The 20,604-nt window shown below is 42.4% G+C and overlaps 1 protein-coding gene and 1 long non-coding RNA gene across 2 annotated transcripts; both read right to left on the reverse strand.

Moving 5' to 3' along the window:
* Positions 1-69: 69 nt before the first annotated feature.
* On the reverse strand, positions 70-4,624 carry rpl23 (ribosomal protein L23). The gene is made up of 5 exons (XM_085453284.1): positions 4,548-4,624; positions 3,480-3,563; positions 1,153-1,281; positions 619-732; positions 70-197 (listed from the first exon to the last, which is right to left on the reverse strand). The coding sequence occupies exons 1-5, from the start codon at positions 4,558-4,560 to the stop codon at positions 115-117; spliced, it is 423 nt and encodes a 140-aa protein (XP_085309410.1). The 5' UTR covers positions 4,561-4,624; the 3' UTR covers positions 70-114.
* Positions 4,625-14,390: 9,766 nt separating this feature from the next.
* Positions 14,391-15,576, reverse strand: LOC146710706 (uncharacterized). The gene is made up of 3 exons (XR_014919998.1): positions 15,423-15,576; positions 15,234-15,346; positions 14,391-15,148 (listed from the first exon to the last, which is right to left on the reverse strand). It is a non-coding gene; the product is annotated as an uncharacterized LOC146710706 (long non-coding RNA).
* Between the last annotated feature and the right edge of the window lie 5,028 nt (positions 15,577-20,604).

Consider the following 20,604-nt stretch of genomic DNA (forward strand, 5'->3'; position numbering starts at 1 on the left):
ATAAGAGCCTTTTCTGTAATAGTCTTAACATTTTGGACCGAAAGGTAAATGAAACAACCAAGACACATCTCAATAACAAGTTTTTATTGAAAACAAACAGGTGCAGGGTCCAGCTCAGGCTATGCTGCCAGCATTGGAGGCAATCCTGGGCCACAGGTCAGCACACTCTTTGGCCACTGGGCCTGTGATGGCAGAACCTGTAGACACACACACACGAAGGAACATAAGTCTCGATACTTGTGTTATTTTAAAAGCTTAAAAAATAAACTGATTTTACAATGGAGAGGCATAAAAGTTAGGCAAATTGATAAGGTGGTGTTATTTTCATTACTGGGAGCACATCATTTGGGTCAAACATAACATTAACCAATACATTAAAAGAAAAAGTTGTACTGAGTATTTATAAATTGTCTCATCCCTGATTGAGATCAGTCAGCCACAGTGGGGTCGCTGCCGTCTCACCCACAGTGATGAAATCAATATTCCCTTCTACGACAACTCACCGAGCCACTGAGCAGACAAAGCAAGTGCTTTTGGAAGGGCAAATATGCGCCTGTCATGACCACACACCAATCACCTCCCTGTACATGAATGCCACACCACGTTTCAAAAACCCACCTTTCATTTCTCCTTTGTTGTTTACTATGACACCCGCGTTGTCTTCAAAATAGAGAAACACGCCATCTTTTCGTCTATACGACTTCCGCTGCCGTATCACCACCGCAGGATGCACTGTGGAGAGGGGAACAAGGTTAATTTGAGCTTAAAATGAAAAACTAAAAACCATATTTGAACAACTTTCTGCAACTGAAACTGGCAACTTATATTTAGACATTTAAAGACTGCAGATGGCGACGGTAGTTCCTGCTCTGCTCTAGGGATCTTCCAGCTGGAAGGCTACTCCAACCAGAACCTGTAAACACGTTTCACTAAACTAAAGCTAAACAGGCAAAGAGGAATACAGTCACCAGCTTCACTGTTAATGGATCCACCGCTCCTTATTGTTTAGTTATCTATCATTGAGAAATGACTGCTTCTGCAGGAAAGCAGCTTAAATGACATTTAATAATTAGTTTATGAAAGTGTGTGCAACGCTGCAAACAGAACCTACATGTCTGGTGAAGACTGTATGACGACCAGTTTCCCACTTACCCTTCTTCCTGAGCTCTGGCTTGCCTTTCTTGACTGTGGCCATGACCATGTCACCAACTCCAGCAGCAGGAAGACGGTTCAGACGCCCCTTGATGCCTTTCACAGAGATGATGTACAGGTTCTTGGCACCTGAAAAACACAGTAAGAAACACCATAATGAGAACAGAGGACAGGGTGGCAGAAAATAAGATCTACTCCCATTCCGGTTTATGATAAATTCACTTTGTCAGCTTGTCTCATCCCTGATTGAGATCAGTCAGCCACAGTGGGGTCGCTGCCGTCTCACCCACAGTGATGAAATCAATATTCCCTTCTACGACAACTCACCGAGCCACTGAGCAGACAAAGCAAGTGCTTTTGGAAGGGGCGGACAGAAGGAACCAACTGGTAGCCATTTTCCCAGTGCTTCACTAGGGCTGTTCGATATAACGATATATCGCATGACGATATAAAAACATCTATCGTTTCATTTTACACTATAGTTTGTTTTGTGGTGTCGCAAAATAAACTGTTTACGGCAATATTTTTTCATTATTTTGATGTCACTGTAGTGGCTATATTAATGTCTTAAAGTTCTCTCTTTCTCTTATATTTAATATAACCACACTACGGACAGACAAGCGCCTGTTTCTATGCGTTGTCGTTAGTAACAACGACGGTAAAACTATCGCGTGTCCGCTTGTTTATTTTCTACATAAATCTTTCACAATAAAACTCAAGATCCTGTTGAGACTTTTCAAAAATAAACTGAATCACGTGAAAGAGTATGCAGAGTATTTACGGGTGAGAAGCAAAAAAAGGGCCGCCAGGTGCTAAAAAATAAACCTTAGACTCAAACGTTAGAACAGGCTTTTCCCTGCAGCACGCCGTGTAATAAATACAAAGAAAACGCCGGCCGTTTCAACTTATATCTAAAAATGTATCGTTTCATGCATCGGTTAAAACACTCGACTCCAGGTACACGACGCCCAGCTAGAAACACGTCACACAAGTCAAGCTGCCCGAGATTCACAGAATTCACAGAAAATGTTACAATTTTGTGATTTGTATCGTTATCGGGACGATAGATGTCTTATATTGGGATACGAGATTTTGGTCATATCGCAAAGCCCTACCTGTCACTGTAGTTTCACTTTTAAACAACAGTGCTATGTTTATGCACAGGTTCACATAATGTGAGATGCAGTTACTCAAAGTTCTGAAACAGTTTCTTTTTCTGCCAAGTACTTTTTAAATTGGTTCTAAAAAACAACATACCTTCAGTGTCCAATTACTTTACCCCCCAAGGTAAATTAATTGGACACTGCTACCAATCGTGCCCATTAATCTACATATTAATCCAAGTTCAACTTCAACAACATGTTTTTGAGTATAGTTTTTAAGTCAGGTGAGCCTTCAGGTACAATCAAGTACAATCAAACAGTCAAAAGCATTCTGTCTAGAAAAAGTGGAAACAAAAGAACCATGTTGGGTGAGATCTTAGTTTTCAGAAAACCTCTCTCCTTAGACCTGACACACTGATGCTTTACATGTTAATTTTCACACAGAGGTTAAATAAAAAAATCTCAAATAATCCATTTATATGCATTAGTCAGTATGGTAGATACCATGTATTCTAAGTCGTCACTTATATTTAATGATAAAGCTGCTTCCAGGACAACAAAAGCAGACTTATTCAGTGCAAACATCAGCAGGTATAAGCAACAAGGATTAAAACAATATCTTTCAATAAGAAAGAGTACAATGATTATATTTGCTAATGTGTTTTATTAGCCTTTTGTGATCATTACTCTGCAAACAACTGCTTTAGGAAAAAAAACACTATGAAGTTACAGGGAATAACGAGTAAGGGGTTTCTTCTCTACACAGGGCAATACCAAGGAAGTGGGAGGTTTATCGCCATTCCAAGCAGTAAGAAATTAATCCAGGTTTCCAGTACATTCATCATTGAGCAGCACATGGTTCTCTATAGCCAAGTTAAAATTAAGCAGTTTCACATAACTTTCAAAATTTGAAAGAAAAAAACAAACAAACCCTGAGATTTACCAACTTTGTCCTTTTGTGATACTTTTAGTTTGAACTATTTACAACAACAAAATCAGAAGGAGCACACCAAATAAACTAGTTCACATACAGGGAAGAATGGTGTGGTCAGTCTTAGTGAAAAGATAACAGCTCAACATCAAAAACAGCAAGTTTTAGGCTGGATCTTAAATTCCCTTCAATCACTTAAGAGTTTAAGACCGTATTGTATAGAAAAGGTGAACAAGAGAAGCAAAAGTCAACAGGAGTCAACCTGACACAGCAACGAGTTACCACAGACCTACCTGTGTTGTCCGCGCAGTTGATAACTGCTCCTACTGGGAGACCCAGGGAGATGCGGAACTTGGCTCCAGAGGAACCACCACGTCCTGCAGGAAAAGAAACATGCTCGAGTAAGAATCATTTCTACCTGACAAATTGGGCATTTGTGATTCAAACTCAGAGGAAAGATATTTCAAATATAAGTATTTACCATGAGTGCCCTTGTGTACTTAGTGACACTGAAATCCCTGACTTATGATAGCGCTTTAATCATCACATAGGTCCATTTTAGGAGCGAATGTCACATTTGAGAAATCTACACACCCACTGTAATACATAAGCAGCAAGCTACAGCATGCTTTACTGAAGCTTGTAACGCAGCATGAATATGACCTTTGATCAGGACACAATGATGGTTAAAATTCAGAGAAGCCAAATCTAAAGGAACGTCTAACCTTAAGGATATTACAAATACACAACTTTTTACAATTTTGTTTAATTTCGAAGCTACAAAACACGTAAACACTTTAAACCCTATTTTCCATTCACTGGGTTAAGAGTAATGACACGTAGTAACCAAGAGCTAAAACTACATTGAACCTCACGCATTTTCCCTTTTGCTCAATAAGAGTTTGTTTCAAATGTGGCAGCTCCAATTTATCTAAAATTCACGCTTGGTGTGCACCGGCTCTGCTTAGCTTTCCCGGCTAGCCCTGATCACCACAAATAAATTCACTTCATTGGCACACTTTCAGGTCAGGAAGCATCGTTATAACTCACTTAAAAACAAAGACCTTATCACCACACAGAAGGCTAAAGTGTGTGGAAGAAAATGCGACTAGCTCGTACACATTTTCCGCCTCTAGCATTTCTCGCTTCAGTAATACATGGCGCTGAACGAAAAACATGGCTTCCTTCAATTCCCATCTCAACCGCGATCTTTATAAAATCGCTAACTTTTGTCATAATTTCAAAACTAGTCCCACAAAAACATTGATTTAGCTTCTCTATCACACATAAACAACTATATACGCTGTAGCTCGTCTTAGAAAGAGCAGATGGAGGTGGATTTTATAAAGCAACTCTCATACCTCTCTTAGACATTGCTGCAGCACGGAAAGAGGAAGGCGGAGAAAGGAATTGTGGGTAATAAAGCTGAACAGAAGTTCCTCCGGGTCAGGGTGACGAGACGCGTTGCGTTCAAGAACAGTCGGGAAAATTCACCAAACACATTTGGTGTTTACGTTATTTTTTGCGTCTACGATAGAAAATCGAACTGGATCACAAAGTGATGTTATACTTATTAGTCTCGCGTGTTTTAAAAACACTGTTTACCTTAGTTTCCCAGTGTTTCTTCTTTTGTAAGTCCAATTATTATTATTATTATTATTATTATTATTATTATTATTATTATTATTATTAGAATCAAATTATTTACTTGTTTACCTAAACAATTTACCTGGCCGTTATATGTAGTTCCCGTTTAATTCGGTCTTGGGAAAGGGTTGAAAAATAGTTTTAACGGTTTCGGATAGAAATGTAGTTGTACAATCATTTGTTTGGACTGCTAAGAGGTGACACTGTTGTACTTATTGTTGTGCTTTATGAATACATTTTTTGTTTGAAAAATCCTGTGGTTAAAATTAATTATCATTTTATATCATTCATCATTTGTTACTGAATCATAATGAATCAGAACAGATCACTGACACAACAACGTCCTCGTCTGTGCGTGTTCTCTGTTTAAAAACGTCAGTCTGTTACATTAAGACTTTAATTACATTTCATGAATATAATTAAGCAAAGAACTCAAGGATATTACATTGTAATCGACATGATGGGACAACAGAAATTAATTTAAACTCAGATGCGCATCTTTCTAAAAAGAAAAAAAAAGAAAAAAATAGAATATCACAAATTGTTAAAACTGACGGTTTATGAGGCTACATCTTGGGGGCAGCAGAAGCTTGTTGAGATAATATGAAGAATCATCAGTGGTCTGGATTGGACTGGTAATCCAGCCCAGGGTAGATGCAGTTGTAGGCCGTTGGGTCAATATGATTTTTCACCTAACTTCAAACCTAAACAAGAAAACCAGCATAGTCAGAGTGTTAAGAGCGGTTAAAGAAATACCTAGAAATAAGTTGTGATATTTTCAGTGATCTCCAGTAGAGATTGTAATTATCTGGCCTCTGCTGTTGTTCTTTGCGGATTTAGCCACCTGAATTCATCAAGAAATAACCAAATATTACACAAGCTATCATGGCTGATTTCCAGCACTTAGACAGTACAAAAGGAGTATAATGATGGAAATCAGTGAGTGAATCTACTCAAAAAGTTCTTTAAGCAGGGCTATGTGACTATTTGTCTGTCCCCATCATCTAGCAGACTGTGGGCATTTAGTAGTGAATGCTGGGCGTATCCCCCCCATCACTGGCTTAAATCAGTTTCTGTTAACCTGTTGTGGTTATACCCCAAGGATCAGAGACTTGGAGCCTTTGAATAGAGACTTCTGTACAGAGGTAATCTAATGTTTACGCCATTTTACAACACAGCTCACCATTATAAAGAGTTTCTAAGTGTTTTAAGGGTTTTTACTTTCAAATCCAAAAGCAACCTCTATAATAGTGATTACCAGGCTGCAAAGGTACTGCAGGTAAACTGCAGTAACAAGGGAAATTCAGTTTGAAATTATTAACATGTTAAGTTACATTTTTTTTTAGAAATGTATCTATTTACATAAAAAGTGAATTAAAACTTGTAATAAGAGGTTGTTAGTTAGTTATATTACTCTTTATTCTCGCCTAAATTTACAGCTCTTGCACTAAAGTAAGGTATTCAAGTTGCAGGTGTGTTGCACACTTGTCTTAACATTTTGCATATGAATGGGAAACATTAGCAATTTATATTAGCAATTTACAACTATAAGCCTGTGTCGTTTATGACAGTTTTAAAAAAATAACATTTCCAAGTAAATGCATCACTTTCTCTTGTTTTTTGATTAGAGTGCAGATTTAAGATGGCTTTCTGACTTTCCTTGACCTTGGGGATAGCTGCTCTTTAATATTCTATGTATACAATTTGGACCTGTGTGAACAATAGTCCCATAATGCACGGTGTTGGTGACGTCTTGATCCCCAGTTCAGGGTTAGGGTTGCTGCCTCTCTCCCCTTCTGTTCATTCTGTACACAAATGAGTGTCGCAGCAATTTCACGAACAGACATATCCTGAAGTTTGCTGACGACACAGTGATCGTCAGTCTTCTAGTGGGGGATGAGTCAGGCCATGGACAGGTTGTAGATGATTTTGTGAATTGGTGTGATGAGTCCTTCCTTTCACTTAATGTGTCAAAAACTAAAGACATGATTGTTGATTTTAGGAAGTCCTCTTATAGCTCATCACCTACTATCATTAAAACTGCCGATATTGGGATAGTTGAGAGATATAAATATCTAGGTGTGGTACTTGACCATAAACTGTGTTTTGAATCTCATGTTGATGCCACTACTAAAAAGTTCAACAAAGACTGTTCTTTTTAAGGAAAATGAGATCTTTTAATGTCTCATCTGAGATGTTGTCTTTGTTTTATAGAAGTTTTATCAAATCTGTGATGTCTTTTTGTATCGCTGCCTGGTTTGGTAACCTGACGGTGAAGAATAAGAATCGGTTGGGACTTCTGGTAAAAACTGCTAGCAAAATTTCAGGGCGCTGGCAAGATGGACTTTTGGCCATTTACAATAGAAATGTGCTTAGAAAGGCTCATTCTATTATTAATTGTTTGAACCATCCACTTCACAGTGAGTTTGAGTTGTTGCCTTACAGCCGCCGTTTTAGAGTACCTGTGAGGAAGACTAAAAGACTCTTTTATCCCCACTGCATCTTGTCTCCTCAATGGCAAATAACTGTCCTTGGACTTTCTATCACTATTATTGTCATTATTATTTTATAGTATTGTTCTGTTTATTTATATCCTGCTGCTAAACTAATTTCCCCTTGTGGGACAATAAAGAAATTGAATTGAATTGGTTTGTGCTCCAGTGGGTGTTGAGAGTTAAGCCTTTTAGTACTGATCCATATGCACTGGTTTATGGTACAAATCAGTTTTTAAATGCCCTTCATTACTGATGGAAATCTCGCAGTCTAAAAAGGCTATCCTGTCATTTTTTGCCCTAGTTCCTAATTCTGGTTTTCCAGAGACCACCTACATGATTCCGTGTCAGCATGGAGTCCAATCCAGAAATAGTTGAGAGTCTTTGTGAACTTTCTTATTCTGAGTATGTCTTGGTCCATCTCTATTGTTGCCAGGTCTGTATATATGGTCTGGCACTGTCCCTGCTCTTGATTTGGAATGTATGTCCTTTTATATCAGCATGAAGGTTTTGTCCTAGTGAAGAACAGCATGACCTTTTGGTGGAGGTCAGCCATATTTGTTTACAAAAATAAGAAAATATTTGAATAATTACATCCTTCTAACAATTTTATAGAGATACAGTGAAAATTATATGTACAGATGACAACACTGTACCTAAAACATAAAAGATAAAGTTAATTCTTTTGTGTTTTTTCCCCACTGTACATGTAAAACTACAGTACTATTGACTGCTTATTTGAATATAACTACATGTTCAGATGGGGTTTATCATCATCATCATCATCATCATCATCATCATCATCATCATCATCATAATAATAATAATAATTTGTGTAGCACCTATTAGGAAACCCAAGGGTGAAGTTTGAGGACTGTTTGGTAATTGTTAAAGTTGTCAGGGCCCAGACTCCTGACTCCAGGGAAGACTTGGTGATATCAACTGTAGGGGGACACTGAGCGGGTAAACATGCTTTGACCAATGCTGTCTGCATTGGGAAGAGTGCACGTAGAGTCTTTGGCTTTGGTTATTCATTTGAGAATAAGAGAGACCTGAGAATGTTATGTTAGTTAAGGCACACAACGGTAATTTAAAAAATGGCATAAAAGCTAACAGAGCAACGAGAGCACAAGTGTTTTTGGAAAGATAATAACATGACAGAACACCTGTGGGAGTGTGAAGCTAACAGTAAAAAGTAAGTTTTTGAATTTGATGTTAGAAAAAAAAGTTGCCTTTGCTAGTCACTGACTAGCAAAGGCAATATAAAAATGGTTTTACAGTAAGTTGGCTTTATTTAAAAAACTACAGTAGCTTTCTCTAAACAATGCATTGTGGCAGATTCTTTGACCATTAAATCAAATACACAGCCTATGTGGCCTAAAATGCAACTTTACAGATGCATTGTGGATTTTCTAATGTTGGGAGAGGTTCCAGCTGTGAGTGGTGGGATTTTCAATGTGGGAAACCTTAATTGATTCAAATGTTATTTCAGTATTTGTCAGTATGTGTGTACGACAGGAACAGCTAAGATTTGTTCATGGCAGCTTAAATACATAAACTGTGATCATTTTCATTTAAATTGAAGTTTGAAGTTAATTGGAATTAAATAAGTTGCTTGTTTGTGTTTCAGATGCTGTATGTGTATTAAAGTAAGTATACCAATAAGCTGGTCCTAGCTGGATGCTAAAATCCTACATGAAGCTGAAAACAGCCCACATATCTTAAGTTCACTTGATAGCTAGCTAGAGCTAGAGCTATAGACAGGGTCATGGTCTTGGGTTTAGGACCCAGTGTTCTGAGTTTTAAGTCCTTTTATAGCACTTACTGTTTTTCATTATATTGAGCTTTATTGAGTCTGTTCTTGGTTTCAGTTTATATTGTATATCATTAGTTTCTATGCAATCCTAAGTCTCCTCCTGTGAATTTATCCCCTCAGTTTGCTTCTGTTCTTTGTCACATCTTCCCTCTCGCTGTCCTTTGTGTATCCAGGGTACTACGTTCCCTGTTGCTTCCCAGCCTGGGTTCAATTTTATTTTGCTTCCTGACTCCTGTAATTCAGCAATAAAGCTGTGATTTGAGTTGAATTCTGCTTCCAAATTATATCCACTGATAATCAAATTCAACCAATGTTTTTGAGTATTTTCTAAAATTAAAGGGACTTTTATTTTATGTGTTAATAAATAACACAACAGAAAGACACCTGAAGGGTAATTTCATGACACAAATCAGTGGTGAGGATTTAAAGCACGTTTATTCTGTATGTAAAATGTATAAAGCAAAAAAGCAAACTGTTCTGTATTGTAGCATCGTGACATTGCTTATAAAGTGTCTGCTTATGTATATTTGCTCACTAAAGTTTTTTCCCTCTGATAAACATAGGCGAATTCTCAACATATTGTTGGATGTGAACATGTGAATCTAGGTTTAGTCTGACAACACTGAGGTCACAAAACTGGCAAATCAGTTTAGATCTCTATGCAGATTATAGATGTTTGACCATTTTTAATCCGGTTTTCAATATCAGCACTCCACTGAAACTGCTTTTTAAAATATTCGCATTGATTTTCTATTGATATCTGATGCAGAAATGTTTTCATTACTCATATTCTTTGACCTCAGTTGTCCCTTTGATACTGTTGACCATAATATCTTTCTTAATAGGCTTGAGGTTTGATTTGAATTGAATTCATATACCTTTATTAGTCCCACAAGGGGAAATTTCATAAGGCTGCCGACCTATTGCACGCAATGGCGGCGCCATCTTACCCTCCGACCATATATACATACATTACACAAAACATCACATGGGGAAGACAGGTCAGAGAAGTATAACAATGGAAAATGCACCACATGAGGAAAGATAAGGAGAAAAAAATAACTCCCCCCAGACTGAGCTCCAACAGGGAGATCAGTTTGAGAACAGAAAAAAACACCTCTGCACATAGCACATGAAAAAACTCTTAATGCACCAAAGAAACACATGACAAGCAACAGGGGTGGGTAAAGGGGGAATTAGACAGTACATCCGGGCCTGCAGCCTGTGCGCTGGTCTCCTTGATCCACCGTCAGCATCGGAAGGGAATAAGCGTCGAAGGCGTTTGGAACGGGAGGGGGGATGAGTGTGTGCATATCAGTGTATATGTATGTGTGTGAATGTCCAGAGTTCAGCTGAGACAGTGTCCCTCGCCCTGCTAGGCTAAGTAAACAGTCTTCCAGCCAACCCAGGTGGTTTAGGCAGGTATGTCTGGCCCATCACTAGACTGGTTTTCCTCATGTTCCGATCTGTTACAATGAGCAAGTTCTCTTTTTACACTGCTTCTGAATGAGGGGGTTCCACGGATTGTTTGTGCATTTGTGTCATCAGGTCACTGAAGTGTGGTGTTGCTGGGATTGCAGGAAGCCTTCTAAGAACTTTGGAATGTCCTTCAAGAAAACTGGAGATGCCTAAAAGAAATTACAGAAAAACCTGGAAAAGAGAGTTCTGACTGTGTTAAAGAGAAAAAAAAATAAATCTATTTTTATATGCTGTATTTACATTTATGTTTGCATATGTCAATAAACCACTTCATGAACATGCAAACTCCAGGACCTTCTTGCTGTGAAACGACAGTGCTAACCACTGTACTGTTCCATAATTAATTCTTATAGGAATTATGTAATAATATCTCTATATAATTATATAAAGTCAAGCCAAAGCATCCAATTAATGTATTACAACAGTTATATTCAGTAAAGTGTAATAGCATACATGACCTACCTACAAGTTATTTATAGGTGGCTTTCAAAAGCCTTTAAAACATAATCTTACATTAGTACAGCAATTTAAAAACAAATACAGAATAAAATAAAATAAATGAAACAAATAAAACTGCAAAACCACAGAACAAAACTATCAAAACTGATCAACAAAGTTGTGTATATCAGATTATAACTTCATGATGAAAGAAGACATCAAGTTACATGTTCTTATTGTTCAATTAACAAGTATTATCATACAAGAAATAAAAAAATCTGCAAGTCAATACCTACATTTTAAAATATTCAGTTAACAGTGACTCAAAACAAATGTGAATAACTGAATAAAATTGATACAGCTGAGAAACATTTTACAGATACATATTATTATTTCTTATGTATGAGGTATTTTGAGTTGTAGTTTCATTTTTGTACAATTGCACAATTGCTGTTTTAGTACAAGTACCCTGTGTATTTAATGGTGCCTAGCCTATATGATCCACTTTAAATGCTCTACTCTAAAACCTAGGATTTGGATTTAGAATATTTGACTGTTAAATGCAGACCCGTCTACATAACTCGTGATTTTACTGTCGTCCTGGTAACAGCTGTATGTACCACCAGATGCTAATGCTAACTCGGCCATGGATGAGTTGCACAAGGCAAAAAGTAGTCAGCAAAACTCCTGTCGCGACACAGTGGATGTCATAGCTGGGGACTTTATCCATGCTGACTTAAGTTCAATACACCCCAGAATTGAACTGCATATTAAAGGGGGAAAACACACTGGACAAAGCCTACAGCAACATCCAAAAAGCTACAGAACAACCCCACTACCACACCTAGGTTTGTCAAACCACATATCCATGCTATGGAGACCTGCATACTCCCGCCAGGAGAGCACGGTCAGCCACATATAGGGATGGGTATCGTTTAGGTTTTATCCGATACCAGTACCAAACCGGTACTTTTGAAACGGTGCCGGTGCTTAAACGGTGCTCGCACCGGTGCTCGAACCGGTGCTTAAAGAATGGAGAACACACACTTTGTCCAAAAACCTCTTATGTTTGGCTGGTTTTTTTGTAAAAAGGTAACAATGTTAGCCTTTTCTGCAGCTATAGGGCATATATGGTATCACTCTTGGCTGGAAGCAGTGCTTAATCAATGGAAAAAACACCAATTTTGTCCAAAAACCTCTCGTTTAGCTCTTTCCCACTTTTTCTTTGGTCATTTTAGCCTTTTTGGCCAGGGTGAAGGGAGTATCTGCCATCAAACAAGAAGACAGCCGCATGTAACTACGACGGTGTTTGCTAGTTCACCTTACGTGCATTAATGTAATAACGTGGTTAGCCTACTCAACGTAAATTACACACGAACAACATTAAGCTACTCACGCAGAGAAGAACGGCTGCTGCTGCCATCATCATCCGTCATCATTTCTGCTACAGTGACAGGGCTGGGGGCCAGGACTCTCGTCTTTGGGTTCTTGGGGGATGTTGCTAACTCCGGGTCCAATAACAGGCACCACACGTGCAGAAGATGTGCTCGGTGTGAGGTCTCACAGCAAGATATCAAATACGGTGCATTTCTTGGCTTTTAACAAAATGCTATACGTCGCCAGGTGTTTCATCAGATTCGAGGTGTTGCCTCCTTTGCACAGTATCACCTTAAAGCACTTGTTGCAGGCTGCTGAGTTTGCATCTTTTGCTGTGGAGTACAGCCAGACTTTTGACCGCTTCGCCTTGGGCATTTTTAATCTGTAGCTCTGCTCTAAAAGAATGTACGTACCTGGGCTCGCCTACTATCCTTGCAAAGGTAAAATGATTGGCTAGAATCCAAAGTGTATGACATCTCAGGAAAAAAAAGCACCGAAATAAACCTGCGCTGCTTTTTGGTCTGGTTACTACCGTTTATGTCAGAACCGGTGCCATAATGGCACCGGATACCGGTACCCATCCCTAGCCACATAGACTGTGAAAACCTGGCCGGAAGGTGAATCACAACTGTTTTGAAAACACAGACTGGAGTGTGTTTGAACACCAGGGCCCTATTTCAGGAAGCCGGTTTAGAAAACTCAGAGTTAAAAATGATACACGGGGTTGAGTAACCCCGAAGTGTCCAACTCGGAATATTCGGTTTCAGAAAGGCTGATAACAATTAGTTCAATCAACGCGGAGTTGCTTTAACCCCAAGTTAAGCGCGCGCACGAGGATACATAAAGCCCTGATTAGTGGAGCACAGATTAAGCGAGTCACCATGGAGACGGAGGGAAAGAAGGCGCGGTCAATGTATCTTACAGCGCTTGAGGCCCAAATTCTGATGGCAGCATATGCAGATAACATGCAAATTTTGCGGGAAAAAAGTAACACAGCCTCAGCTGCAAAAGAAAGGGAGCATGCATGGCAAAACATAGCCGACAGAGTCAATGCGTGAGTGTTAATTTAAACATTGATCTAGGGATTTCCCACCCATTTAACACGTTATTTTATTATATTTTATTTTATTTTTTATTTCATACATTTTATTTTGTGACATGATGTGAGCGCAGGTGCAACCCAACAGGCCCCAAACGTTCCTGGCAGCAAGTAAAAATGAAATATAAAAATATAGTCCAAACAGGTAAGGTGTAATTGTATTATGAGCCATAGTGCTTGGTCTGTTTGTCCGATGTAAATCAATTGCAGTTAGAGGCTACATTAATTTTCCTTCTGTAAGCACTTATTGAAATTATCTGAGCACATTACAAGTACATATTTGCTTACTCTGTATGCTCAAATGTGGCCCGTTATAGCCAACAGAAAAAAAGCGGAGGCCCGAAAAACAGGTGGGGGTCCTCCACCACCACCACCACTCACAGAGGCTGAGCAGTTGGCCCTCAGCCAAAACAGTGGGCGCCCTGTGGCCGAAGGCATCTCTGCGGGGACATCCTCTGAGTCAATAACCCCGCAAGACACAAGTGCCTACATAGGGGGTAAATTCAAAATAATACATGATGTGCATACATCCTTTCTTCACAGTCACCTTTGCAGTGCTACTCATTCATTTGATAAACTCTTATATAATGGATTATTTTGTAGTGAAGTTATTTTCCTACTGATTTTGCCTTCCCTCAGTCTTGGTTGTCTTTGAGAGCATAATGACAATGAAGTGTAAGGTGATTGGTATGTTTGTTAATTGCCATTTGGTCCCTTGTAAGTTATAAGTGACCTGTATAAACCTCATATTCTATCAGTTGATGGTGGTGGTGTACTGCATCTGGTGCAGCCTCCTGTTGAGCCAGACCAACATGCAGTTGTGAGTAATACTCCACAGATTATATGAGTTTACAGTAGAACAGCAATGTTGTTTATTTCTTTACTACAGGAAAATAATGAAGAAACATTGACAGCTGTTACAGAGGAGGAAGCAACAGAGACACTTTATGAGGTTTACATCTTTTAATACTTTGTGTACAGGAAACACAGGCGACCAATAAAGCCAGTTGAACAAAAAATCTGTTTATTCCTCTTTCAACATGTTGAGGTGATGGGTCAAAAGAAATGATTGTGACATATGGTGTCTCTGACTGCTCTTCCATCTTGTATGTCCGTGGGAGGGTCAGGATGTTCATGGTTTGGATCACTGCTGTTTGGTTCAGAAGGACAGTGTTCTCCTCTAATTGTGGCAATGTTGTGAAGAATCACACATGCCACAATAATGTCACATGCCCTTTCTGGGGTGACCCTGAGTCTTTGCAGGCACTGTAACCGGGCCTTAAGCATTCCGATAGTCATTTCAATTCTGGCTCTTGTCCTGCAATTAGCCAGATTATATCGCTGCTGTGGGCCCGGTTCAGGGTCAGGGTAAGGGGTAAGCAAATAGGGTAAACATGGATACCCCCTATCACCAAGCAAGTAGCCAGTGAACTCTCCTAAGACAGAAGGATACACTTCTGAAGCAATTGGTCTTTATATATTTTAAAGTATTCTCAACTCACCATGTCCAAATTTTGTGCTCAGTGTACATTCACGGAATATTTGTGAGTCATGGACAGAGCCTGGCCACTTGGCTTCCACATTTGTGATAATGTTGGCAGCATCACATATGATCTTCACAGTGCAGAGAACACAAATTAGCATCCATTACTATAATGAAATAATTTGTTAGTTTGAAATGCTACAGGGAACTATGTACCTGTACATTAATGCTGTGGAAAGACTTCCTGTTCACATAGTCTCCTTCATTTACTGAAGGAGCAATGATTGGAATGTGAGTGCCATCTGTACAGCCAATCACGCCTGGGAACCCTGGAAATAAATGTAAAATGTAAGTAGTAGTCCAAGTATCACCACATCATAAATTAAGTTTTGTTCATCCTGATACCTGCAATTTTGTGGCATCCCTCTTTGATGAATCTTGTGGGTCTGTGACCGGGGAACACCACAAACCAGTACAGGAGACGTTTCAGTGCAACTGTAACATTCCTGACTGCCCGACAGACGGTAGCCTTGGAAACGTGCTCAGCGTCACCAATATTATACAGAAAGCTCCTGTTTGCAAAAATCCGAAGTGCAATACAAATAATATGTAATGAACTGAGAGCATGTCCGCGATATGTCACATGCGTAATATATGGCCTGAGGATGTTATTCAAATAAATTATAGATTGTGCTGAGAAACGGTAACGTTCGCACAGAAAATCATCAGGAAATGATAAAATGTCCAAACGCGCTCTAATCACTCTCTCCCGGCGGAGAGCTCTGCGGAGAATTTGGGCTTCACGATCTACTGGCTCTTCAAGGAAGGGGCACGCCATGTCCGACACTTCCTACTGTCAGGTTTCCGACAAAGGGGCGGAGACAGTCAGGGTTAGTTGTAGTAAACCTGCTAGGGGGCAGGTTAGCTTCACGGAGTGTGTCGTCATAGTGACTCACTGAGGCTTCATCTGAACTCGCTTTGTGAAACCGAAAACCCAGAGTTTTCGTTAACTCAGGGTATACTTACTCAGTTTTTCCACTAAACCGGCTTCCTGAAACAGGGCCCAGGACCTGGAGGAGCATAATACGTCTGTGCTCGCCTACATCAACTTCTGTGTCGACAGTGTCACTGTGGACAAACGTCTCCGGGTGTATTCCAACCAGAAACCTTGGATGACTAAAGAGGTCCAGGTCCTGCTGAAGCAACGTGACGCCACTTTCAGATCTGGTGACAGTATGCAGTACAGTGCAACCAGATCTGAAAAGAGGTATCAGAGAGGCCAAGGCGGCGCACAAGAGGAAGGATGAACACCACTTCAGCAACAACAATTCATGACAGGTATGGCAGGGAGTTTAGTACCTAAGCAACTACAAGACTGGCAATACCATGATGACTGAGGGCCAGAGCGACCACCACTTCTTTGCAACTTCGAAGTGAAGGGACCAGAGGCAGCCACAACTCAAACATCAGACAGCAGCATGGTGCAGGAATTTGAGAAGAGATGCACACTGAGGGCAGTGAGCCCCAGGAAGGCTGCCGGTGTCAGGGCTCTGTGTGCGGGCAGGCAGAGATGAGGATCCAAATGCAGGACTCGAACACAGAATTGTAACTCAAAAACCTCAGCTTTATTGCTGGCAGGAAAACAAACATGAAGTGAGGATGGAACACTGAGACCAAGGACATAATCTGAGGCATAATCTGAGGGTACGATGCGACACTGAGCATGGGAAAACACAGGGCTTATATACACAGGGTAGTAACGGGGAAATCGGCAACAGGAGGGAGACACAGCTGGGAGAGATCAGGGCTAACGAGACAGGGGGGACAAATCTGCACACACTAACATAAGAAAGACTTTCACAATAAAACAGGAAACATGAATCACAACTGAGAGACACGAACTCAACACAGAGACAGAAATTGACACATGGCCAAAGTCTACTAAATAATAATCATAATCACAACAGTATCAGATCATAAATCATAATATAGAAAAACACCAAGTACCAGAGAAACAAAGGAAAATCCATGATGCAAAAATACCAAAACATAATGAACTCAAAATACTGGGTCCAACGGACCCAGAACCGTGACAGTACCCCACCGCTAAGGGCTGGCTCCTGACAGCCCCCCAAAAAAAAAAAAAAAAAAAAAAAAAAAAAAAGCACAACAAAGCACCAGGCCAGGGCGGGCGGAGTGGGTCCAGGATGGAGGGACAGAGCCCAAACAAAAAACAAGGAGCACCAGAGTCCAAAAACGCAGGAAAGCATATCAAAAACAAAACGAAACCAGAGCTCACCAAGAGTCCACAAAAAGTTCAGGGGGCCGACCGTGCACACGGCAACGGCGGCGACGGGCGAACAGTTCTGGAGGCCGACCGTGCACAGGGCAACGGCGGCGACGGGCGAACAGTTCTGGAGGCCGACCGTGCACATGGCAACGGCGGCGACGGGCGAACAGTTCCGGAGGCCGACCACTTGGAAGGCAGTGGCAGCCACTGAGCAGGTCCGGAGGGCGGCCGCGATGCCAGCGGCGGCGACAACCCCTTTCCGGAGGCCGTCCCCGAAGGCCATGATGCCACCTAATAGGCCTAGAAAACGGCCGGCAGAGGTGAGGCGGAACGGGTCGAGCTGGCTCTGACGGCGGTGTGGCAACCGCAGGACCAGACGAAGACGAAGGCGGAGCCGAAGCCGGACCAGACGAAGGCGAAGGCGAAGGCGAAGGCGTGGATGAAGACGCCGAAGACGGACCAGACGAAGACGAAGACGAAGGCGAAGGCGAAGACGAAGGCGTGGATGAAGACGCGGAGGCCGGACCAGGCGTGGATGAAGACATGGAGGCCGGACCAGGCGTGGATGAAGACACGGAGGCCGGACCAGGCGTGGATGAAGGGACGGCTGCGGAACCTGACGGCAGCGGGACGGATGCAGGTGATGATGTAAAAGTCGCGGGGGACAATTCAGCAGGTGATGGCTGAACCAATTTCCCCGGACCATCAGCAGGTGTCCCCCAGGACCCTCAGCTAACGAGGCGTGGTGCTGGACGGGCTTCTCGGGCCCTCCAGCAGACGTGGCTTGAGGCTGGACGGGCGACTCGGGCCCTCCAGCAGACGTGGCATGAGGCTGGACGGGCGACTCGGGCCCTCCAGCAGACGTGGCATGAGGCTGGACGGGCGACTCGGGCCCTCCAGCAGACGAAACATGAGGCTGGCTGGGTTCTCCCGAACCCCCAGCAGACGAAACATGAGGCTGGCTGGGTTCTCCCGAACCCCCAGCAGACGAAACATGAGGCTGGACGGGCTCCTCAGGCCCTCCAGCTGGAGTAGATGCAGGACCAGAGGTGAGTGGGACCCCTGGCTGAGGGTGGAGATGAGTGGCTGATTTAGCGGATGACAACGCCAATGATTCCTTCACTAACTGAGCTACTGACTGGGTTATGGACTGTAACAAAGCATGTAGAAAATCCGATTGCGGTAACGACTGAGCTATGGATGACTGAACTTGAGGTGAAAGTGATAGTGGAGTAGGTGACAGGGCTACAGGTGGCTGCTGATCAGCTAACTAAGCTGAAGGTGGCTGCTGATCAGGAGACACTGTAAACTGAGCTGAAGGTGGCTGCTGATCAGGGGACACTGTAAACTGAGCTGAAGGTGGCTGCTGATCAGGGGACACTGTAAACTGAGCTGAAGGTGGCTGCTGATCAGGGGACACTGTAAACTGAGCTGAAGGTGGCTGCTGATCAGCTGACTGAACTGAAGGTGGCTGCTGATCAGAAAACTGAGCTGGGAACTGCCATAAAGGTTGTAGTGATGGTGGTTGTGATGGTGACTGAGTTAATCCTCCTGAGCCTTCTGAACACGACAAAAACTGCTGGAAGGGCTCACCTGAGCCTCCAGCTGACACAGGAACGGGTGCCGGCACCAGCTGAACACCAAACCCTTCCACCCGAGGAACTGAAACGGGTGGAGGGGAACGCTGGGCCCGAGCTACCCTAGGAGCAGAAACAGGAGGAGAGAGAAGCTCAGGAATGGTCTCAAAATGCCCAATATTGCCAACTGGGTCTGGGCATATAGTCTTAGCAGAGTGGGCAACCTCAGAAACATTCAACCGGGACACAGAACAGTCCCTGGGAAGAGCCACGGTCTTAATAGATTGTAGAGAGATGCAACTAGAGTCCTTAAATGTCCTTGGGGAACAGACAGCCCCTTCCTTCAGAGAGCCTGAGTTACAGCCTGCAATTTCTGTCCCTACCAACTGCCTGCGCCCTTGCTGAAAAGTACATGGCTGAAAGGCTGGCTTAGAAACATTAACCACCCCCCTTTCAGCTGACTTGAAAACAGAACTTGAAGCCTCCGGAAATTTCACAGCAGTTCGAACATTTCTCCCCCCAGATTTAAGTGGAGTAGTCTTATTCATTTTAACACTAGGTTCAGATTGGGCAGAATGAAAACAGGTTCTTAAATCCTCAGAGCAGGGGTTCACAGGGTTGACAAACACAGACTCAACTACCTTTAAGTTAGTAGATTTAGATTCACTTGAATGGCAGGTAGTCTTCAGAATCTTAGGGGTGGATTTATTGTTTGTTATGTTCATGAGTTCAGGAGGAGCATGAGAAAGACAGTCTTTGTTGCTCACCACTGCTAACTGTCCAGAGGAAGCGGAGCAACGGCTGCGTGAGCGTCGCTCACTCTGGGAAGAGGGAGGTAAGCCAGACTGCGAATCCTCCTGCAGACGGGGCCGAAAGTCTTTCGGTGGGCCGGGCTGGGACGAAGAGGCGGGAAGTTTGTGTAGCTCCGAACGTGGAAGTCCCAAAAACAAAGCAAAGGATTGCAGTGGAGTAAGCCCAGTGTCTTCCACCACATAATCCTTCTTTCGTCGCTGCTTGCCCCTCCTGCAGGGCCTGAATTCTGAGAGCAGCGGTGGAGTGACACCAGAAAACGGAGGAGCTACTGCCGTCGAGGGAGAGCACTTGGCCCCTCGCATCCCTGACGGAACAGCTGATGGAACGGCGGTAGCCATCGCAGTTTGGAAGCTGCGGGGCCCACCCAGAGCCAAACGAGACCCATCGAATGGTGACTCGTGCTCCCAGGCACACCTAGCCCCCTGCCTCTCCCTCTCCTTGAGGAAGGTGGAGACTGCGGGTCGCCGATACCATACGGAGTCTGCTGGATCCATTACTGGTCGCGTCGTTCTGTCAGGGCTCTGTGTGCAGGCAGGCAGAGATGAGGATCCAAATGCAGGACTCGAACACAGAATTGTAACTCAAAAACCTCAGCTTTATTGCTGGCAGGAAAACAAATATGAAGTGAGGATGGAACACTGAGACCAAGGACACACAGGCATAATCTGAGGGTACGATGCGACACTGAGCATGGGAAAACACAGGGCTTATATACACAGGGTAGTAACGGGGAAATCGGCAACAGGAGGGAGACACAGCTGGGAGAGATCAGGGCTAACGAGACAGGGGGGACAAATCTGCACACACTAACATAAGAAAGACTTTCACAATAAAACAGGAAACATGAATCACAACTGAGAGACACGGACTCAACACAGAGACAGAAATTGACACATGGCCAAAGTCT

The sequence above is a fragment of the Copadichromis virginalis genome, linkage group LG4, assembly GCF_057382275.1.
Source record: "Copadichromis virginalis isolate Kocher_CV1m ecotype Utaka linkage group LG4, C_Virginalis_male_GT1.1, whole genome shotgun sequence".
Lineage (NCBI taxonomy): Eukaryota > Metazoa > Chordata > Actinopteri > Cichliformes > Cichlidae > Copadichromis > Copadichromis virginalis.

Coding starts and splice junctions, on each gene's coding strand:
- rpl23 (XM_085453284.1), bottom strand. Junction 1,282..3,479: donor CAACTGCGCGGACAACACAG/GTAGGTCTGTGG, acceptor TGTGTTTTTCAG/GTGCCAAGAACCTGTACATC. Junction 198..618: donor CAACAAAGGAGAAATGAAAG/GTGGGTTTTTGA, acceptor GTGTGTCTACAG/GTTCTGCCATCACAGGCCCA.